Below are 22,271 nucleotides of genomic sequence, written 5' to 3'. Positions count from 1 at the left end.
CGGTACTGATACAGCACTAAGTGGGCGTCGAGCACTTCGAACGCCGGTGCTATCTCCCATCGCTTGTAGATGCAGAAACCCCAATGTAAACGCCAATCGCAACGCTGTATCGCATGAAACATGCCCTTGGTATATACCCACTGCTCTCTCTGCTTGTGTGCTTGACCAAGTCGCGCCATGCGATCCGCACACGCCGGTCTGGTATTCTTCTGACCTTCCTGAACGCATCCCAGTCTCCGCGGCGGAGGTGTATCGTTCGTATCCGTAGTGTGGGTTTAATCGTCGTGCAACAAGTGCAGCTCTGTCTGGATCGGATCTGGCTCGACGTATGTATCGCAACATGTATCCATCTCTTGCCCTCATGCGTCATCCATTCAGTCGTCGTCGTGCTCCTTATTACTGCACTTCAACCCATGTATCTTAGTCCCCCAACCGACACTCCCGAGGTTATTCGCGCCATCGGAAATAGCGAGAAACTGGTCCATGTTTTCGTCGCCGCTGCAGTCGTAATTGCTGTGTTAATGTTAGCTGCTGCCCTCAAGAACACCAACCCCAACCACCACAACAGCAGACTTACTCATAGAACCGACAGCTCCAGTAATCATCCCTCGCCAACACAGCCTGGACATCGTGTCCGCCTACTAGAATACTCTGCACGCGCCCATCGATGCTATACCTCTTGCGTTAGCTTGACTCCCCAACTCCGCAAATCATTCTACAGGTGTTCGCAACATACAGATTATTATCCAGCGAGAGGCACTGGTTGTTATACGCGTCAACACTGACTTCGCTCAGGAACGAGGGCGCAGCAAAAAGCTGCACTTTGATCTTTGTGCCGCTGATGGTGTCGTCGGCTAGTACTGTGCCCGTCCAAGCCAGCAGTACTACGGACGCGGAAACGAGGCGGCTACTGGGCTTCATATCGGCGGCATGCGATGCGTCCGAGGCGTCGCGCGGGGATTTGTTTGTAGGAAGGCGCGACGTGAGAGCTCGGTGGTCGGGGTGCAGCGTTCGCAACGGCGTCAAGGACTGGCGTGCGACCGACGATGAGGAAAGGATGAAGTCGGTGGTGGATGACGGCGGGTGTGTGGGTCGGGGGGGTCAGGTGGGCGATGTGGTTGGGCGGAGTGGAGGGATGCACCGCCTCCTCATTGCCGTTATGACCGCACGGACGTTTGCGACGGGATCGTTTGTGCCAATCTCCCTATAACCTCTGCATAGCTTGTTCTTCACGATGCGGCAATGCGCATGCGCGATATATGTCGTCTCGGTGCTAGATAGACTGCGGGCTTGTGCGATTAGACGGTGCGTATACATATGGCTAAAGGCCGCGTGTGCTACATGGCTAGTTCTCGAGTCCGGCTTCGCGACTTGACGTCACATGCTATGCCACAACGATGTTACGCCTACATGGCTAGAATGACTTAGGGCCCGGTCATGTTCACTAGAGAAGAGACCGAGGGTCTAGGGGCTGTAACCCCGGTGTCCTTATCGCATGCTGTTTATCGCGAGGATTAGACATGTCGCAGAGCGTTCGATTGTGAAAATGTGGTTTCGACTATCTCGGTACGGTTAGTTCCCGAGGGATTGAAGCAGGGGATTGAGCGGACGGTCTTCGCTGTGGAGACAGTAAACGAGTAGTCATTACTATCATTTCCTTCTATCTTTTCTACATTCTAAAGGACGGTCAGGAGTATTGACACACCAATCTAAAACACATTCCTCGTACTGGTGACCTCGAAATCTGTAGTCACCATCACATTATCTTTCCCATCTTGCAAGCGTGACCCATCAGTGGTTCCAGTTGGTGTAGGGCTAGCCTTTCGGTCCAGAAAAGTTAATTCCATTTCATCGTCCATGGTGCCGCCCTGGATGTTCGAGCTGTGCCCATTGAAGTTGATGCCTTTGCTACCAATCGTTTTGCCGGAGCCAGCTTGCAGATAGCCTGAGTTGCTGCGGTTGGAGGAGCTAGCGGGTGTGGGTTTGATGATGAGTGCCTTTAAGGACGGGAGCGAGACGACGATGACGGCTGTGCACATTTCGGCTGTGCACCAAAGGTCTGGGGGGGCTGTTAGCGGAGGCTTGGGGAAGTGAGAAGGGAAGGGTGACGTACTGCCGTCGGCGTCGGCGATGTCGTAGTCCATGTTGTAGACGATGAAACGGGCGAGACTGATTGCCATAGTGATGGCGCCTAGAGAGAAGATTCCGACCAGGCCGACCTTTTGTCTTCTACGCAGCTTCAAGCAGTTGAAAATGAAGAATGGCAGGCCGAATACTAGGAACGCTGTTAGTGCATGTATTAGGAAGTGGTCTTGGTCTACTTACGCAGCAGATCCGTGCCAAAGTTGAGTGTCCAGTTGACTACCAAGTTGGAGTAAGTATTCCATGTTGAGTTGAGCTGGTTCTCGATAGACCTTTTGGAAAGTAGATGTTAGCCAAGGAGCAACTTGATCGAAGTAAGGGTAAAGGTCGTACCAGTTGTCGGAGATATTTGGCGCGAGAAGAGTATCGCACAGGATGCTCGCAACAAAGCAGGCGATCACGATCGCAGTAGTGGCATAGACTGCGTAACGAAGACGTCTGAAGCCTTGCGGGATCAACCACCAGTAGAAGGCCACCAGCGAAACTTTGGGGAAGTACAACCCCGTGTCGAAGAAGTAGATAGACACGAATACGACCTAGCAGCAAACATCTGTCAGCTCACTCCTCTCGTTGCGTATTTTAAAGGTCATGTCTTTTACGTACTTTGAGGTATTCGACGGAGTCGCTCCTTGTCTCCTCGTCCAGAGGATGATCAATCAAGATGTAAAGCGCTCTTGTAGAGCAGGCAAACCATCCAAGCGCGCAGATGAAGCCTCCCCAAACGAGGTAGTCGGGCAGAGTTAATGACCGGTGCTCCATGCAAAGACGAACCCAACATCTTAGGATCGTAACACCCAGTGCCAACACGAGGAGTATCCCCTGGATAACCTGTGGATGTGAGTGAGACTTCAAATCATTCGGCTCGCGTAGTTCTTACGATAGAAGTGACTATCTCCATCGCGGCAGCATACACACACAGTACGTGTGGCCGGTGGAGTTTAAGTTCGCCCCAATGGGAACAAACGGAGAAAAGTGGTGAGTGAGGTCAAGTGCGAACTCTACTTGGGGTTGTTTGACATCTTGACACCTGCATATAGCGGGCAGCGCGAAGCCTAGGGTCAGGGTAGGTTAAAAGGGAGTGGTATGATCCGGCGTCTTTGTGCTACACGTCGGAATCACGAGTCGCATAGTTCCAGGCGGCTGGTAGCGTCTGTCCCGTGCTGATCAGTAGTCGATCAACCGGCTCCGCGGCCACTGCGGGTGAGATGAACCCTTTTTTCTTTTTGCTTAACGGGCAAGAGAAGCTTCAGTGTTCTGCAAATACGAGTTTCGCACTGACGTGACGACGTTGCCGGAACGTCATGAGGTTCTCGCAACGTCTGTACGCACAACATAGCTGGCAGATATCAACTTGCTTCACTTTCAAGGCGCGGCGTCTCGGACGTGAGCGGGAACATTCCCCGTCCCGTCCATAATTTATCTTAGTCTTGCCGCGAGTTGTTCACTCTCTGTCGTCGGGCAGGCATTATGCATCCACGGAACTGACAGAGGGAGCTGAGCAAACAACGAAACACCAGTACCATACCAACACAACACTAGAAGAAGTCGCAGCAGCTCGAGAACGTCTGAGCCGCGAATCGGGCTTCTCGATGGCACAGACAACGTGGTAGGCTAAGTGCGGGCGCCGTCACGAAGTGCTTGAGTCCATCAGTGCCCTTGGTTGAGCTTGTCGCGGAGCTACCGCACGCTATAGAGTCTTTCTGGGATATCCTCGTGGCGTCCGCCTAGGTGGTCCAGTTTTGCGTTGAGACAGCCTCGTGGCGATGGACGACGCACGCTTGACTCGCGGCAGGGTCAGATAGCAGTCCAACGACTTGGCGATTTCGCGGGGTTGTCTCCGATCAGCATGCAATCCCTCGGAGTGGTCGCGGTCGACTTTCCCTCGACGTCGTCGGTCCTTCTTCACTCATGAAGTGACTGGGAATCTGCGTGGACGTCTGACACGCCGCAGGCTAAATGTCTTTATTTCGCGATCGAAGGCGTTCCATAGCGCCATGGTGGATTCCTTGTTTATCCAAAAGCCCTGACCCTAGATTCCACAATCATCGCGCACTGATCTACAGATCTCTGTGGAGTGGACCAACGGACCCGCGGAGATGGTCTGGATCTGAGGTCGAGGGTACAGTACCCTTGGCAAAATCAGCGTCTGGCGTCGCAGCCATGCTCCGACCCTCCAGGGGCTCTGCGCTAGAGGGGAATGACGCGACATCAGCAAACCTTATACAGTAGGGCCAGCTGTGCCACCTTGATATCTGGATCATGTCAATAGGCTTACAGATTTCCAGATAAATGAGCTTGGTATGGAGCGCCAGATTCCTCGGCACAAGATATCTCGGCAAAGTCAAGAACATGATGCGCGACTCTTGATCGCGCCATTTTGGTAGATCGCTTTGAGAGGGGAGCGCAGACTGGTGACGCTCGTATATTCTCCTTGGGGACAAGACAAAATCCAGGTATCGTCGCGATGTAAGAGCAGGATGTGGTAGAAAGCGGTCCAACCCAGCCTGTCACGCAATGCAGGCCGTCGCAGCTTCCTAAATCGAGATGACAACGAGCTGATATCATCAAGAGGGTTCGAACAGTTCAAAAGTAGCTCTTTTCGAGCATGGGAGCCGATAGTAGACATTCGATGCGACACAGAAAAGATGGCGGTGGTTCTGGTGTTCTGGAGATTATGGACGGCATGGCTTTGGTGATGACGGCACGCACGAAAGACCTGGTCAAAGCGCCTTGCTGAGTAACTGCACCCGTGCACTCGTCCCGATTCATCCCGCCTCAGCGAAAGGGACCATCATAGGGCATCCAGCGTGTGCACTATCACTGAGGCTCCCATCGCCAATGTGTTTTTACTGCCTCAGAACTGAGCCGCCCTCGAGACGCCCTTGTCGTGGCTGCCTCGCCGCTTCGTTGCTTCCTGCTACTTGGTCCGACCCTCCCGCAATGCAAGTCTCCTTAGCAGCCGCACTGCAATGGCGTATACGACAATAGCAACGAGGCTCGCGCTCGCCCAAGTCTCGTAAGACTGAAAGTATGTGAGATCACTCTGCTTGTAGCCAGCAATATGCATCGACGTCGTTCGCAAAAGCCCGGTGAGAGAGCCAATGACAAGATAATCCTTCAGTCCAACGTTGGCAAGATCCATGTTTACTGCGCGCTGATATGACGGAAAAGAACGCGTATTTGGAGGATAGGTAAGCAATTAACGACTCAGCAGTGGCTTGGAAGGTTCCGATGACAAAATCTTCGCGGCTATGGCATCTGAACGATCGAGATAAGAGTGGTGGATGTGGGCTTCGGGATTTCGGTTCTCCATGCAGGGCTGAGGCACTCCTAGCTTGGCAACCTGAGAACAAAGAAACACCCACCGATCACTTTTCATATCGGCGCTACGGCATGTTGACAATGCTCCCCACGACAAGAGAGAAGTTCACAAACGACGAGCGGCGAAACAGAACGTTGACGCGACATCTATGGCAGCCGAATTGAGAGCATCCCGAAGTTCTCCGCCCACGTGCTGCGTTCACGAACCTAATTCGCTTATACCGTATGCTCATCTCACATTCCCAGCCAAAGTCCTTCAGAGGCTGCGATGAACGCCCCTTTGCGGACACGATCCCTGTGTTGGACGGCTTTCCGTGCGCCGGCACCACAGCCCGCTTGCGCCTTTGTCAGGGTCTCGGAAGCCAGTCTTCCACCCGGTAGTAATGAACGCCTGAAATGTCACTTTTAGTGACAAGGCTGGATTAAAGCATGCTGACAAGCAATCAAACATCAATGCCGGGAACACGTTTACCCCGCGCTCTCCTAGCATCCCTCACCACCTGGCAGCCCTTCATCGCAGCCAATACAGCTACATCAATCTCGAACAAAGAGCTCCAGAAACAATGGCGGTGCAGCAAGAAGAGCAGCGATATGCAGACGGCTTTGCTGAGTACGGCAACTTCTATGGCGGACCATCATTCGAATACCTTGCGCCCCACCCGTCGATATCTCCAACAATAACAGGGAAGGCTGACGAGAATGTCACTTATCTTAACCATACTCACAAGGTGCCGCAAAGGCGGGAAGAGGCAGCAAGTCTTCCTTTGGCATCTTCCATGGCTGGGTCTGGGGCCAGTATCGCTATGCAGCCACTCACAGCCGATGGCATATCTCTCAAGTCTGGCAACGTCTTCTCACCACTGCGCGAAGGACCACTACTATCCCATGACCCTCAAATGGAACCTTTTTCCGAGCCCCCAACCGATGGATTTCCCCGACCTCCAACAAGCGAAGACTCGCAAGCTGTTCGGCCACAATTTCCACAACGCGCGTCGAAGTCTTCTCCACCACAGCCTTTGCGATTCTTGAAACATGCATCAACAATCCCCCCTACACCTCCAATGTCTTGGGGAAGCAGCGATATCACTGAAGATGGTCTGTCAGACAGGATGCAATCCATGTATATCGCTTTCGATCATCCCTCGCCTTCCACTTCCACACCACAGCCACTGAAGGTCGTCCATGGCATCTCTGAGCGTGTGAGCACTGCCTACATGGCGAATGGCAATCGAAGCTCTAGCATGGGATCATCCGTATTGCCAGATTTACCCGGGGGTCTAGATCAGTCATCACGAAGAAATATCTCTATATCCACCACGCAAAGTATAGAGAGTGAAGCATCCGACATGAGTCCCGGCGATGCTCGAGCTGAGATACTGCGCAGACTGAGCAGAAAGGAGCCGCCATCAGACCGGAAGGGTGTATCTCCTTTCAAGAAGAGCTTCCTCCTCAAAAGAGCAGCTACTACGCCAAATCCAGCTAGCAGTCCATCACAAAACGACCTGACCGATATCCTCGAAGAAGCTGCTGCGGAGGGTAGTCTTTCACTGGTCAGGGCAGTCATCAAAATGGGAGCTGATCCTATTTATCGATCAACTGGTAAGTTGAAGAAGGTAAAGCACGAGGCCCTAGCGAAAGCTACCATGAACGGACGAGTCAGAGTGGTCGACTATCTCTTGAAAGAGGGTGCCACCTACGGAGACGCAACGAAGAAAGAAGACTACACTCCAAGAGATCGCGCGCTCTTGGCGGCCGCCTACAAGGGACATGCAGACCTGATCGATTGTCTTGTATATCATGGCGCAAACCCAATGGTCGAGCAATGGCCAAGAGAGATGTATGACGCGCAGCACTATTGGAATGAGATCCAGGTTCGTGTTACAAAGACCAGCTTCCTTGATGGCCTATCAAAATGGAAAAATGTCGATCGCGGTATGAGTACCCTCAAACTCGTCATGCAGCATCAAAACTTCGATCCTACAGCCTTCGTTTCAGGCGCATTCGACAACAAGAGCGAAATCAAGAACGCTGGTGTCACGAATCGCCCGTGGCAGATGACGTACGAGTACTCTGTTTTGTCTTGCTTCGTGCGTGCCGGATGGGCAGATGCAGTGGAAGAGATGTTGAGCATGAAAGGCATGTCTAGGGACTACGAGAAAGAAGACGATGTTTTGTTGCATCAAGAAAAGCTTACCAGACTCGTATCACCAATTAACGCATTGACGAAAGAAACCTGGGAGAAGCGACCGGAAGATGCACTCCGCATACTAAGGCTGCTGATTGACAGAGGCTTCAATCTATGTCTCACGCAACGGACAGCTACAGATCTGGGCCCAAGGACAGCGCTCAGCCGTGCGATCTCAGCAGACGCTGCACAGGCAGTCGAACTCATCTTGCAGACCAAAGGCAGTTTGGTACGAGAGGAAATTTTCTTCCGACGAAACAAAAAAGAGACCAAAGCACTACCACTCGCCACTGCCCTCTCACTCGACTCGCTGGAAACAGCTCGCGTACTTCTCAGAGCAGGCGCACATCCCCGTGATGCAGCTTTCGAAGACATGAATGTACTGCAATTCACCGCATACCAAAACAGTCCGACCAACACAACAATGCTCGAAGAGATGATCGGCCTCGCCCCAGAACTAATATACGATGCCTTGAGCTACGCCATAAAGGGTTCCAATAAAGACGCAGTGCGCGTCCTTCTCAACGCCATCTCCGCAGCAGCCCTGCGCGAACAAATCGCCGCTCTACCACCCATATATGACATACTTCTCCACTGCACTCCCCCCACCAAACAGGAAGTTCAAACCCAGTATCTTGAGCTCATCGATATGGTGGTCCAATGGGATGTTGGATATGCGTTGCAGCGACCCAGGCTTTCGGCGATTTTGTCGGCGATTCGGAAAGACAACTACATCGGTATGGAGAAGTTACTCCAGAATGGTGTGGTGGATGGCAGGAGTTTGGTCTTGAACAGCAAAGCGCAGCCGTGCGGCGAGCTGGGGACATGGACTATGCTCGAGTGCTGCGAGTTGACGGATAGGAGTTCGGAGTGGTTGGGTTTGCTGAGGAGTTATGGGGCGCCGCTGTATCATTGATACTTACTGATATCCTGCGTGAAATGCTTTATAAGTGCTTCGACCTCGGCCTTCCGTCCCCATTTCCCCTTGTACTTGCCACCTTGCTGCTTGATCCTCTCTTTTTTCGTTTCAGCAACCCATTCTCCGCGGAACCTCTGTCTGGGCTTTGCTTCACCCTCCTGTGCCATCTTTCTCTTCGTGCTTCCTTCTCGCCCGTTGATATGTCCTTGGTTGACTGGATTTGCCGCGACCCACTCCTCGAGCTGCGGTCTGAGCTTGGGGCCCCAGACATGTTCACCAACATCCAAATCATCATACGGGATCGCAGCGGTATCCTCCGGGAACGGAGAAGGCTGGAGCACGAAATTGGCTTGCACTTCGCGCTTCAGCGCGACCATGTGCGAAACGGTACCGCAAGCGACACCTAGATCGTGCGCAAAGCTGCGAACGTAGAAGCCGGAACAAACTGTCAATCTAATCCGTGCCGCAGGTGCTGGAGCTGGCTCCTCCTCGCCAGGGAAGGCGAAGTCATGCTGACCCGGATCATACCATTCCAGTAAATCACACCTCTTCACTTCCATTTCCCTGCTTTCCAACGCTCGAGGCAACTCCTTGCCCTGTCGCACATACTCGCATGCTTTGATACCATTGATCTTCAGCGCTGAGTACACGGGTGGAACTTGCTGGATTGTTCCTAGAAATTTGGGCAGCTGTTCCTCGACAAGCTGACGAGTCACGTGCGAGGCGTCTGCTCTTGTCTTCATAGTTCCAGTACAGTCGTAGCTGTCGGTACTCATACCGAATAGAATGGTGGTGTCGTAGCTTTTGTCACATGCTAGGTACTGTGAGAGCGATCTTGTGCCGCGCCCGATTCCTACGATGAGCACGCCGGAGGCGAGGGGATCGAGCGTGCCGCCATGACCTAGACGGAAAACATGATAGGGGTGTTTGGTACGTTTCGGCTGGTGTTTGCGCAGTGACGCGAACAGATCTGAACAACGGAATGCTGCCTGGAGTTTGAGAATTACGTCTGCTGAAGAGACATTCGCAGGCTTCACCACGGCTATGTAGAATTAGTAACAATGTGCGGGCGGGAGACGATGAGATCACATACCGAAAACACCTTCTAGCACTTGCTCGTGTTGCTCCGCGACAGTTTTCTCGTTTTCGTCTTCCATGGTGTTGCGGGTCACGTTATGTCGCGTCGTGAAAGTCTGGTCCTGCTGCGCTAGAGGGAAGAATTGTCTAGATCGCGGGGCTAGCGTGTTCTGAAGTTCGCCCCACCTCACGCCCTACGCCTTGCATACCTCGCAATATCTAGCAGTCGGCCAGAGACAGCCCGAGGTTCTTTGCGGTGTACTGCATTCGTTTGCTAATCTAGATCCATGGATCTATACGCGATCACTTGGTAAAGGTTGCATCGGTAGCGGCGCCGACTTCGGGCTGACGCCTTCATCCTACATCCAATTTCCAGCCATCGTCGTCATCGCCAAAACAACACTCGCGACTTCTGGAGCCATGGATCATCAACAAGTGAACAACTGGAACTTCCAATCATGGAACGAAGATACGATCGACCCTTCATGGTTCGACAACTTCCTCGCTACAGATGTCGGACAGGATGCGACTAACGCTGCATCTGATGCTCCTGCCGCATTCAGCATCGACGACGACTTGGCAATCGACCCGAACTTCCACGACTTTACGTTAGAAGACACGTTACAACCACTGAGTGGTATGACTTCGCCAAGTTATCCATTCGATGCATACCAGCCGACTGAGTTTCACGAGCGCCCACAGCCGCAACGACACCACACACTCCCTCGGCGTCGAAGCAAGTACTTTAAGCGAAGATCAACGGGCACTGTCAGCCCGATGGTAATACCGAGTGGAAGTCCTCGACACGAAGAGGGTCAGTCACTGGCCATTCAGCGCTGGCGGAACTCGCCGCCTGAAGACGAAGCCGCATCTCTGTCGGCCATCTACCATGCCTTGGAGGACAGGCCTATAGGCCACTCACCACGTATCAGTCGGCCCTCCAGTGGCGATGCGTTCCGCAAGTATCGCGGCCCTTCCTCTACCACGAGTCTCGATAGCGCTGCAAGCGAATCCTCACTACGATCCGCGAATTCGAGTCGCTCCGCCACGTCGCAATCGAAGCGTCGCAGTCAAGCCAAGACAAGAAGCAAGGGAAGAGTCAGGGGCAATATGCTGGACCCGGATCGCATATTCAAGTGTACCTTCTGCTGCGACACCTTCAAGCACAAGTACGACTGGAAGCGACACGAGATATCGCTGCATCTAAACCTCGAAAGCTGGATGTGCACCCCGCACGGAGCTTCTGTGGTGCTACCTCTTACGGGTAGAGTACACTGCGCTTACTGTAGTGCACTAGATCCAACACCCCAGCATCTGCAGAAACACAATCATGCGGCATGCACCGATGGCAGTAACTCCCCGCGTATATTTCACCGCAAAGATCACCTCACACAGCACCTTCGTCTAGTCCACGGACTCGAAACACTACCTCTCATCGACGACTGGAAACTCGAGACTCTGCCAGTAAAATCTCGCTGTGGTATATGCAATACCAATTTAAGTAGCTGGGATGAGAGAGCAGACCACCTCGCCGCACACTTCAAAGAGGGCAAAACCATGTCCGATTGGAAAGGCGATCACGATTTCGAACCGGGTGTCGCTGCCCGTGTCATCAACGCGTTTCCGCCCTACCTACTTGCCGAACAAGCGAAGACCGTTGTACCCTTCTCTGCCACGAATCCCGGATCCATCGATCATACAAAGCAAATGATTTCGCAGATCCAACGGGAAGAATATCAACGGGAAGAAGAGCCAGTTCAAGAGTCTCCGAAAGAGGTTACCCAGACACCGGACCATCAAGCTTTTGAAGACTCTTTGGAAGCCCTCCGAAACCTTTCTACGCAGCACGACTATGACTTTGCGAAGGTTTTGACCCGCCATCTTAGTCGATTTGCGAGACAGCAGATGTTGTCGGGTATTATACCGACGGATGAGATGTTTCAACGCGAGTCGCGGAGGTTGTTGTACCAGGATGCGGATGATGCGGTGAGGAAGCGAAACGACCCATTATATGCCAGACAAATGCTAACATGTATGCTAGTGGAATCAAACAGTAGCAGACAACCCGAACTGGTTACAGGACTTTCGCCGTCGTAGTGGGCTCGAAGGAAGTCCTAGCACATGATACCAATGCCACCTTAGCGCGATACCCAACAATCCTTCTACCTGTTCTTCAGACTCCTCCTATGCCGTATCGAGATCTCGAAATATTGCTATCGCCTTTCATCAGATGGTACCACCATGCAGTGTCACTTGGTCTTTGAGGTAGGACAGATCAACACTGCCCACCTCCCCAGCTTCTTCAAAGAAGCGTAAGGCGCGATTACCGGTCCAAGTCGGATTCTCATCGCCTGTACCGTGGTTAGCTCTTTTGCTATAGCTGAGATGCTATCCGAGAGAACGGTCTCACCAATCCAGTGCCCAGCCTTCGGAATCAACTCGGCAACAAAGTCATCGCCGATCTGCGACCATACCTGTTCCAACAGTGACACAGGCCCAAAGCTCGCCTCACCACCCAGCGCCAACAACGGCATTTGCAACCTACGTCCACTGCCAAACACGGAAGTAAAGTACGCCTCGTCATCCCACGCCGCCGCGAAGTATTCCATACCGCTCCTCAGAAAACCCGGCTTCGCAATCTCATTCGTATACCGCTGCAAGTGGTCTTCACTCACGGCCGCCGTACCGGAATAACTCGCGTGAAAGAAATACCAGCTCAACATCTGTTTCTCGCGGTCTCGAATGAAGAACTCAGCTGCATCAGGCACGGCAAAGAAGGCGAGCTGCCAGTTCTGGTACAAGCTGGGACTCTGAATTGTTAATGGATATCCATATCCTGGGAGTGCGTATTCGGCGAGAATGATGGCCTCGACGAGCGTAGGGTGTTCGATAGCGAGGGAAGTCGCTAGCCCTACGCCCTTATCGTGAGCGAAAACGTATGTGGACGAGATGTTGAGGTAGTCTAAGATGGCTTTGAGGTCTGCGCCCGCGGCTGCAGCGGTGTAGTTCTTGGAAGTAGGGATAGACGAGTCTCCGCATCCGCGGATATCTGGGGCGATCACCGTGTCTGCTTTCATATTAGCAGTTAACTCTCTCATCACCGATGATGTGCGAAGACATGCAGTTTTGAGCCAGGATTGGACCGATGGTATGCCATGTTAGTGAGTGTTGAGGAAACCCATGCACGAGGAGGACGGGCGGTCCTTCGCCGTGGTAGCGGAAGTGGATCGACACGTCGTCGAGCTGGATGCGCTCGTGCTCCCAGTCATCGAAGTCCGATAATTGCGCGAACGTAAGCTGTGATATAGCGAATGCGAACGCGCTGATGATGCCAGCGAGCTTCATACTGGAGGGTGGGCAGATTGACTGTAGTTCACCAGAACACCGTCAGTATGTGCAGCTTTATCCATTCCCACATCTTCAAAGCCATCAACATTTTGCACATCATGCATTAGGTCTCCTACGCCTTCTTGGCTCGAAGCGCTGTTGCTTTACTACTCTTTCCTATTGCGCTACTCGATCGTCTTGGCAGGGCACAAGAACGCTGACTGAGCTTACACGATGCATCGGACTTAAGCATCTAGCTTAGTAAACTCGATGCATCGCCAAGTCGGGGCGGGCAAATAGTTGGGAGATATGCACAGTCGGAGTAACAGTTGTTCAGAATGGATGTCCATGGGACCACACGTCTACACGGTACGCTCCAGACGCGCTCTGCCAAGGCCACCAATGTCTTGTTCTATCAAGGAAACCACAGCTTTACACTAATTCATATGCAACTTATGAGACGGTACATGGCTCTTCATTGGATCGTGGAGAGCATGCAGAGGAATGGTCCAAAGAGTCAAGCTCATATTCCGACGCCGTGGTTGAAGGCATGTAGACACAATGTAGACTTCCGTATCGCACACGCTGTCGCATGGCACCTTCCTGCATACCATGTTCAGAATCATCGAACCCACTGGATTGTTACTCCTACCAAAACGCCGCATCCATGCTTATATATCTAGCCAACGCCATTTGTATGCAAACCCTCTCCATCCCAATGCGCGACAGCCATCACGACCTAACCTTCGTATCCGCATCCGCAACTCTCCCAACCAACCCCCTAATCTTCGGCCAAAGCTCCGGAATACGAAAAGGTTTCGAAATCGCATCGTCCATCCCCGACGCCAGCGACTGTTCAATCTGTTCCATACGCGCATTCGCGCTCACAGCCAGGATAGGCAGACGAAGCGATTGCTTATCCGGCCGCTCATGCGACGCCGAAGACGTAGATGAGGTCTTCTTATGACAAGCCCGACCCGACGATGGTACCCCCGGCGCTGGTGGCGCCGCAAGCAAACCCTGGTGTTCGTAGTCGCGGATGAGGCGGGCGCAAGTCAGGCCGTCCATGATGGGCATTTCTATGTCCATGAGGATGATGTCGAGGTCGTGTTTCTTGTCCGGCTTGGAACTGTCTTCCTCGTTGCGCCAATATACGCTGTCTTTGAGCCATTCCAACGCTTCTTGGCCGTTGCCTGCTACGCTGATGTTCCAGCCGAATTTCTGCAGTTGCTTTCTAAGGACCTTTTGGTTGACGAGGTTGTCTTCAACGATGAGTACATTGAGTCTGATGGATTGCATGGCTTCTTCGCCTGTCATGGTACGACGGGGGACGGGGCGAGCTTGCACGGCGCGCGCGGAGACTTGGTCGGCTGGTGGGTGTGCGAGGCGGGTGCTGATGAAGAAGGCAAATGTTGAGCCTTGCTCTTTCTCGGAGTGGACGCCGATGGCACCTCCTTGTAGCTTCGTAAGCGACTTGGAGATGAAGAGGCCGAGCCCTGAACCGCCGTATTTAACGTGCGTGCGTGGTGTGGCTTGCGAGAACCGGGAGAAGAGTTTCTTTTGCTCGTCTGTGGTCATACCACAGCCGGTGTCTTTGACCTTCAGCCAGAGGAATGCTATTTTGCCTTCGCCCCATTCGGCTTTGTCGGTGATGTCTGTCTTGGGCTTCTCATCGTCGGTGAAGGTTATCTCGTTCCAGCACTTAGGTGGGCGGGTCCAGGAGCCACCGATTGTAACGGTGATCGATTTTTGAGGGCGGTCTTTGGTGAATTTAATGGCGTTGGTTCTGGTATTGTTAGCGGAGGGTATGCGACATGGAGATTAGAATCTTACAGTAGATTGATGAGGACTTGCAAGAGGCGTGAGGGGTCAAGCATTGTCCAATCCATGCCATTGAAAGTCTCATCAATGAGGAAAGTAAGCTTGATGCCCGCCTGGTTGCACTCGACGTCAAACATGCGCACCGCGTCCGATACCACCACCGCGGGCTGCACGCGCATTGGCGTGATCAAGATCAAGTTAGAATCAAGTTTCGACAGGGTGAGCACGTCGTCAATGACGCGTTTTTGGTGCATCGAACATGACACTATGATCAGCAGCGATTCAATGCAGCTCTGAACTTCAGCTTCTGCCTTGGATATTTCGGACGGATCTTTCGATGCTATGATTTGGCGTCTGGCTAGTTGTTGAAGCGATGCAATAACGGAGTCGGCGCATTGTATGACAGCTGACAATGGATCTAGATGGTGGCATATCACATTAGCGATGGCTCGTAATCTCGTGCAGAGGCGTTACTCACTCCTGAGTTCGTGCGAAGTCATATCAATGAAGCTGGACTTGTCAACAAGAGTCGATTGCAGAGCGCGCAGTGAAATACTTTTCTTGTTGTCGTTTTGCTTCCAGCGCTTCGTCGATGCGGCGCCGCTGAACGCTTTCAGCCCACTTGAACTGCGATATGTCGAATAGCGTCCCCATGATGCCTAAAAGGATCAGCACGTTGAATGTGTAAGGTGCGGAGTACCATCCTACTTATCACATTGCCATTCTCGTCCAGCTCTGGGCAGCTTGAACTTTGCACCCATATATTCGAGCGAATACCATCTTGATTGATCCAAGTCTTCTTCAAACGAAATTGTATTCCTTTGGCTTTACCGCTCGTGAGCATGTTCTCCCAATCTTTCTTGACTTTTTCGACATCCTCCTTAGCGATGAGGTCAAACCAGTCGTATTGGCTGACTGGACCATGTGGATGGCCAGTGAGCTCGAAGAAATGGTCATTAACGAAGTTCATGCCTGTATCATTGTTAGCAAATACTTTGCGGTGCGGCGATCATACTTACCACTCTCAGGTATGTATACATATATAGCGGTAGGGGATACTTGAGCAAAGCGCGCAAATTTCATCTCTGCCAGCCGCGCCTGTTCGAGTGCTTCGCTAGAATTGAACTTAGTATGTTTGCGTCATGCATGCTGCAGACCAATCTTACACCTGTGCTTGTGCTGCCTCTTGAGACTTCTTTTGTGCGTTGATGTCTACAGTATTACCGGCAACACCGATCAGTTTCTTGTCATCATCGAAGACCGGGACACAAGCTGAAAGTACCCATTGCGCGGCGCCTTCCGTTCCTGTGCGTGCCTTCCATCGCATCTCAAACGTAACGGATTTTCCCTGCGAAAGCTTATTCCACATGGACATTACCAGTGCTTGATCATCAGGGTAGACCAGATCCATGAAAGAGAACTCGTCAGGATTGACGTTTCTGGGTTGAGAGCTGGAAATCATCAACGAGTGGAAACATCGCGTTGTGGTTAACGTTACCTTAATTTATACCATGCCTCATTAGCATGCAAAAGCTTTCCCTCTGCGTTGTACTCAAACACCCCAACATCGCTCATCTCCATCATGGTCTGGATACTTTCCCACCTGGCGTGAAGGTTCGTGTATGGAATGTTCTTGAGCGATATTGATCTATCGCGCTTAAGGTCATTGATGAGCTGTGCTTTTGATCGTGTGAAGACTGGCGTTGGACGGATAGTGAGATGATCGTCATCGTCTGCTTCTTCCTCCAACGAAGGCGCTTCTTGCTGCTGCGCGTCGGACCCTGTTGCTCTCACTATCTTGAAGCCGCCATTTCTCCCTGCCAATTCCGCAGTCCAAACATGACCGCCAAATTCACATTGAGGCTTGTATTCACCAAGAGCCTGTGCCCATGAGCGGAACAGGAGTGATGCTCTATCCTCGGCTAGGATAGAGTTGCGGAGAGGGAGTCTGCGAAACGCTTCATTGCAGAAGACAAATTCGAAGCCCAGAGCTATCTCACCCGCTCTGATGACGAAAAGTGGTGCGGCATCAAACTCCAGAACCTCTAGGTCCAGCAGGCGCGTGTGGGAGCGCTCGGCCGACGGCATTCCGGATGGGTCGTAGTAACCCTCGACGGGACATAGACGAAGGATAGGCGATTAAAGTTTGGCGTAAAAGACAATGATCGGTAAATGCTTGGTCTCAGCGCATAATACAAGATGCGGGTGTAGCGATGCGACGAAAAGGGCGGTGTCCAGCAAGTGTGTCGCGATGAAGCCGCCCGGGCAAGACAGACTCGCCACTGGGGAAGTCAAGACCACGCTGTATTCTCAAGTGGCTTTGCAATTGATATCCAGACTATAAATGTGGCGTGTATAACTCGGATGAGAATTGAGTGAGTTGGTGCGTTGTTCGTGGTAGTGTACCGGCTTACCCCAGGTGTGTGAGCCCGGAAAGAGCACCGGCGAAGTACCCAATGTGTGGCATTGCAGCTACTGTATGTCCCTGAAGTGGGGTCAAAATCGGACCGTTCTAGTTCTCGATGCCCGCAGTTTCTCACTAAACGTAGATGCACCGGATATCGGATCAGCGTATAGGAGAAGGAAACGTTCTCAGTGATTGGTCAGGGTGGCGAGTGTAAAGCTTTGATCTGGCCGCTAGTTCAATCTCGAACGCGGGAGGAATTGAAATAGCGAAAACGAATCCTTCAGGGTCTGAAAGATCTTCGATTTCGGCGCAGTACTCCGCCACCGACTGCTACTGGAGGCAATGGTATCTACTGACAGCCCACGCGAGTGCCCAACCCAGGTGGCCTTGCAGCATTTCCGGCGTGGCATACCGGGATCTCCGTTCCAAGGTCGAAAACAGCATCGATAATCCCAGACATGTACGGATAACAGTCCAAAAGCACCTTGATGGATGTCTTGAACGAGTGAAGTAGGTGAGATTGATTCTCGTCAGCTTTTGAAGAATGGGGCCGTGCCGTGCCTGGTAGACGCCGCTGTGGCAGCAGCGCAGCTTCATCGCAATGATGCTCAAACAAAAGATGCTGCCAGTCGTATGCATCGTCACTGAGAGTCTCGGATCAGTGTGTTGTCGGTCGTTGTCTCTCTTCGCGAGCTGTAACACGTCTGATCACGTGCTAGCGCGCTTTTGCTCCCTTGGCGTGTAACCCTGGATCTGGGTGAGGTCGCGACTTCCGCGCATTGGTGACACCGCAACCTTCACCAACAATCGACGATCGCGGTTATATTTCCAAATATTCGGACTGTCGCATTTAGACGGCCGTCACTTGACACGCTGATATGAGTGACGATGAATTTGGCTGGTCTTCGGGAGACGAAGAGCAGTTCGCTGCGAGCACAAACATTGCGCTTGATGGAAAGCGTAAGATCGCCAACGACAGCGCAGACGTTGAGCCTTCATCCAAGCGGAGTCGACCCGAAGCGAGCGTGTCCGACGAGCTCTCAGCCAGCCGAGTGCTCGCGAACAACATTCTCAAAGGTCGGTTTGGGCTCGATGGCTTCCGGCTCGAACAAGAAAGAGCTATTACCCGCCTGCTTGACGGAGGCAGCGCAGTCGTCGTATTCCCCACTGGGGGTGGAAAAAGCCTGTGCTATCAGGCGAGTTCTATCATTACGAAACGAAATACTCGTCTAACTTTCCAAGGTGCCTGCTGTAGCGTTCAGATATCAAGACGAAGAGCTTGGTCGCCGGACTCGTGAACAAAGTGGGGTAACCCTAGTCATCGCGCCACTCATTGCTTTGATGAAGGATCAAGTCGACGCCCTCTTGCGCCGCGGTATCAAAGCTGCCGTACTGAACTCATCCATTTCTCGCGACCAATTCCTGGCTACGCAAGACGACCTCAAGAAAGGGAATTTAGATCTGATCTACTGCGCACCCGAACGTCTCAACAGCGAAGGTTTCATTGCGTCGCTCAAAGACATTCCCGGAGGTATTCGTCTACTAGCCGTGGATGAAGCGCATTGTATCTCAGAATGGGGCCACTCGTTCCGTCCCGATTACCTCAAGATTGCTCGCTTCGCAAAAGAAGCACAAGTTGAGAGAGTCGTGTGTTTGACAGCTACAGCCACTCCGCAGGTTGCCGAAGACATCCGGGATGCTTTCTCCATATCGAAAGAGGGCCTATTCAGGACGACCATGTACCGTCCCAATCTACGTCTTCTTGCCGAGGCGAACGGAAAAGACGCTGACTACGTGTCGAAACTCGCTGCTCACGTGAAAAAGTACCCAGGTCCTACCATCGTATATGTGACAATCCAAAAAGGCACAGAGATGCTGGCCGCAGAACTGAAGAAGCGTGGCTTCAACGCCAAATTCTATCACGCCGGAATGCCTGCACCATTGCGCACGAAAACGCAAGACGAGTTTCTGGCTAGCACCGACATGATTGTCATCGCAACAATCGCATTCGGTATGGGTATCGACAAACCAGACATTCGTAGCATCGTTCATTTCGACATACCTGACAGCATCGAGTCTTACAGTCAACAAATCGGCAGAGCTGGACGAGACGGAAAGCCGAGTACGTGCATGTTCTACCTCTCAACAAAAGACTTCTATCTCCGCAACATCTTCACCTACGGCGATCGGCCTTCGCTCCGCTCTTTGAAGCTCTTGATGCAGGATATATGTTCTCCTGCTCGCTCGAAGCTCAAAGCAGGTGATACTTTCCAGCTCTCATTGTATACGCAGGGTCAGCAGACCGATATCAAAGCCATCGTTCTTGGTATCCTGTACGCACAAATGGAGCTGAACTTTGGGCTCTTCCGTTCTGCTGGAGCCCTATACGCGAAATACTCGTACATCACAAAGAACCCGAATCTTGTAAAGAACGATGGCTCATCAGCAGCATCCGCTATCGTCAGAGCATCCGTCCAGAGTAGCAAATGGACGCACGTCGCCTTGGACGACCTAGCGAACTCATCCAGTATACCTCGAGCGGATCTAGTGCGCAAAATGGACGAATGGAACGAGCGTGGCGCGATTGAGCTGAAGAAAGAAGGGGTGCAAAACATCTACCGTCTCGAACGTCCTTTACCATCTACACCCGAAGAGATTGACAAGATCGTCGCGCAGCTGGACGAAACCATGGAGAAGACCGAGAAACAGAATCTCGCACGCACGAAAGCCCTGATCAACCTCATCACCGACAAACGCTGCCTGTCTAGGTCACTCGCAGACTACTTCGGAGAGAGCACTGACATAGCAGAGGAATGCGGGCATTGCACGTGGTGCGAGACTCATACGCAAGCTGTACTGCCTGATGAGCCGCCTCAACCTCCTGACCCAGCTAAGATCCAACAAGTACTGAAGGCAGTCAGCGTACGCGATGACCCTAGGTTTCTCGCTAAGTTCGCCTTTGGGATCAAGAGCCCGCGCATGACTGCTCTGAAGGTGGACAAGAATCCTGCGTTTGAGTCGATGAACGTGTGTGATTTCCCTGAGTTGTTGAGGGTGTTCACGGAGGCTTGTGAGAAGGGAGGGAAGAGAGGAAAGGCTTGAGCATCAGCGCGATGAATCTCTTGAAGGAACGATCTTGGTCCATTGTAAAGATACCCGTCTATATGAATCGAATCACGTTTGGTCTCGATTTTAGCCTCTCAAAGAGAAAAGTTCCATATATACATTCATACAGAGTGGATAACGTGAGTCTGAATATCTACGCGTGTCGTGTGTCCACCTCCTAAGCTCTCTACAACTCCTTCTTCAACTTGTTCGCCTCTGTCTCCTCCTTCCTCAGCTCCTTAACGCCCGTTGCCGGCCTCCCCTCCACCGCCTTCTCACCACCAAACGTCTTGAACGCATTATAAAACAGCCACTCCGTCGCATGCTCAACCGGCTCGTCAAAGATGTAAGGCAGGAAAGGTACACCCGCGAGACCAAGCTATAGTACGTTAGCATCTTACTCCCCATCCAACTTGCTTCGACAGAACCACTTACCCCAATAGGCCCCCACGTCCTCAACGTCTTATTCTTCGCATCCTTCAGCGCACGCCCCGAGTACCTGACTATACTGTGAATAGTAAAAGCCGGCAGACCCATACTCGCAACAGCCTGGAACACAGCTCTCTGTGCCATGACAGCCCTGTAATCCTCAATCGCCGGTATCCTCCCCCCAACAACCTGCCCGCCCGTCAACGTACTCCCCGCATCCCCATATTTAACCCCCTCGGTACTCGTCGCCTGCTTCGCAGCCTCCTGCACCTTATCAAATATACCCGCCGCATTGCTCTTCCCGCCCGTTGCCGCCATATCCCTATCCTTACTCGTCGCGTTCTCCAGGCTCTTCTCGGCGGCGTCGTCTATGTATTTCTCTGGGTGCAGTATGCGCTGGTTGCGAACGTACGCTTTGTAGCCTTCGTGCGAGACGTCACCCATAAGGTAGAGCCAGGAGATACCATAGGCGCCTTTTACGAGGTAAGGGTGTGCGATGGGGCGGAAGGATTCGCCTATGTCAGAGGTGTAGGCTACGTAGCGGTGGGCGGAGAGCATGATGGTGCGGATGCGCGAGGCGTAGGCGGCGTAGCGGAGGGAGGTGTCTGTTGTGTCTTCGCCTCTGTGACTATGTTAGCTATTCATATCGTGGAGAGGAGGAGGGAGTAGGCGCATTGCTGGCAATTGTGAGGACGGGATTGAGGATGTATACATACTCGCCATCGTATAGCGCCTCCCACAACTTCTCCTCATCATTGAGCGTATCCTGAAGCTCCTTCGGTAACTGTTTCCTCGGCGGTGGAATCGAGAAGTCTGGTCGCGCGCCTTGTCGCTCTATAGGCACACCATCGATCTCTTCGATCTTCTTGTTGCTGTCTTTCGCCATGGTCGCGGTGTTGCTTAATTCCTTCTCTTAATAACCAGCTGCGTGCGCGTCGTACTACTAAAGAGAAAAAGGCGAACGGGAAGAGAACAAGAACAGGTAATCTCGCAAGCGCTGGTAGCTTAAGCTTACCACCCCATGCTTCTTCGGTACCACTACTGCCTACTTCCCCAACGAGACTCACACCACCTCGGTAGCCGCATACAGACGTCACACCCATTAAATCGCTTCGTAACCCACCAGTCACGCACCAGCCACTCAACTGATCCCTGCTCTTTCCCTCTCGTTTGCGCCACGCACAAGCCACACCTCCGCCAAGCCCCATCTTCTCTTCCGAAGAGAGCTCCGCGCAAGCACCCGGCAACGCTTGCACCCACCCCACGACTCTCTTACCTCCACCCTCCATCCATTGACGACGCATCACCCCGCTTACGGCACGGAAAACCCTCGAATACCGCAAAAATGGTTGCTATGTACACTATTATGGGCCGTCAGGTCGGATCGCACGTCGTATGTTTTTCCCTACACACCTTGGAGAAAACTTTGGGGAGGATGCGGGAGCTGCGATTGAGGGCTGCGAAGCGCATGTCTTGCACGCATATTTCCCGCGATTTTGGGGCTTGGGAGAGTCAATTGGGATCAATACGGACGTTTG

General features: G+C 52.5%; 8 protein-coding genes across 8 annotated transcripts; 2 read left to right on the top strand and 6 right to left on the bottom strand.

Annotated features, from left to right (window-relative positions):
* Window positions 1-374: 374 nt before the first annotated feature.
* Window positions 375-921, bottom strand: J4E85_008537 (uncharacterized protein; the record flags this gene model as incomplete). Its single annotated transcript, XM_051472762.1, has 3 exons — window positions 375-513; window positions 578-670; window positions 737-921. The coding sequence occupies 3 exons, from the start codon at window positions 919-921 to the stop codon at window positions 375-377; spliced, it is 417 nt and encodes a 138-aa protein (XP_051323583.1).
* Window positions 922-1,709: 788 nt separating this feature from the next.
* On the bottom strand, window positions 1,710-2,901 carry J4E85_008536 (uncharacterized protein; the record flags this gene model as incomplete). The annotated part of the gene is made up of 5 exons (XM_051472761.1): window positions 1,710-2,029; window positions 2,114-2,275; window positions 2,326-2,414; window positions 2,476-2,678; window positions 2,746-2,901. The coding sequence occupies 5 exons, from the start codon at window positions 2,899-2,901 to the stop codon at window positions 1,710-1,712; spliced, it is 930 nt and encodes a 309-aa protein (XP_051323582.1).
* Window positions 2,902-6,524: 3,623 nt separating this feature from the next.
* On the top strand, window positions 6,525-8,502 carry J4E85_008535 (uncharacterized protein; the record flags this gene model as incomplete). Its single annotated transcript, XM_051472760.1, has 2 exons — window positions 6,525-8,385; window positions 8,444-8,502. 2 exons carry the CDS (start codon window positions 6,525-6,527, stop codon window positions 8,500-8,502), a joined length of 1,920 nt encoding a protein of 639 aa, XP_051323581.1.
* Window positions 8,503-8,557: 55 nt separating this feature from the next.
* On the bottom strand, window positions 8,558-9,724 carry J4E85_008534 (uncharacterized protein; the record flags this gene model as incomplete). The annotated part of the gene is made up of 2 exons (XM_051472759.1): window positions 8,558-9,609; window positions 9,661-9,724. The coding sequence occupies 2 exons, from the start codon at window positions 9,722-9,724 to the stop codon at window positions 8,558-8,560; spliced, it is 1,116 nt and encodes a 371-aa protein (XP_051323580.1).
* A 340-nt stretch (window positions 9,725-10,064) lies between these two features.
* On the top strand, window positions 10,065-11,769 carry J4E85_008533 (uncharacterized protein; the record flags this gene model as incomplete). The annotated part of the gene is made up of 2 exons (XM_051472758.1): window positions 10,065-11,630; window positions 11,686-11,769. 2 exons carry the CDS (start codon window positions 10,065-10,067, stop codon window positions 11,767-11,769), a joined length of 1,650 nt encoding a protein of 549 aa, XP_051323579.1.
* A 101-nt stretch (window positions 11,770-11,870) lies between these two features.
* Window positions 11,871-12,989, bottom strand: J4E85_008532 (uncharacterized protein; the record flags this gene model as incomplete). Its single annotated transcript, XM_051472757.1, has 3 exons — window positions 11,871-11,995; window positions 12,055-12,652; window positions 12,831-12,989. 3 exons carry the CDS (start codon window positions 12,987-12,989, stop codon window positions 11,871-11,873), a joined length of 882 nt encoding a protein of 293 aa, XP_051323578.1.
* Window positions 12,990-13,703: 714 nt separating this feature from the next.
* Window positions 13,704-16,373, bottom strand: J4E85_008531 (uncharacterized protein; the record flags this gene model as incomplete). Its single annotated transcript, XM_051472756.1, has 8 exons — window positions 13,704-14,757; window positions 14,805-15,210; window positions 15,271-15,302; window positions 15,349-15,451; window positions 15,501-15,764; window positions 15,812-15,906; window positions 15,959-16,243; window positions 16,291-16,373. 8 exons carry the CDS (start codon window positions 16,371-16,373, stop codon window positions 13,704-13,706), a joined length of 2,322 nt encoding a protein of 773 aa, XP_051323577.1.
* Window positions 16,374-20,491: 4,118 nt separating this feature from the next.
* Window positions 20,492-21,619, bottom strand: J4E85_008530 (uncharacterized protein; the record flags this gene model as incomplete). The annotated part of the gene is made up of 3 exons (XM_051472755.1): window positions 20,492-20,683; window positions 20,740-21,355; window positions 21,450-21,619. The coding sequence occupies 3 exons, from the start codon at window positions 21,617-21,619 to the stop codon at window positions 20,492-20,494; spliced, it is 978 nt and encodes a 325-aa protein (XP_051323576.1).
* Window positions 21,620-22,271: the final 652 nt, after the last annotated feature.

This window comes from Alternaria conjuncta, assembly GCF_024043145.1.
Source record: "Alternaria conjuncta strain BMP 0040 chromosome Unknown scaffold_13, whole genome shotgun sequence".
Taxonomy (NCBI): domain Eukaryota; kingdom Fungi; phylum Ascomycota; class Dothideomycetes; order Pleosporales; family Pleosporaceae; genus Alternaria; species Alternaria conjuncta.
The sequence above is the reverse complement of the archived record's forward strand: the minus strand, read 5'-3'. Positions and strand labels throughout refer to the sequence as shown.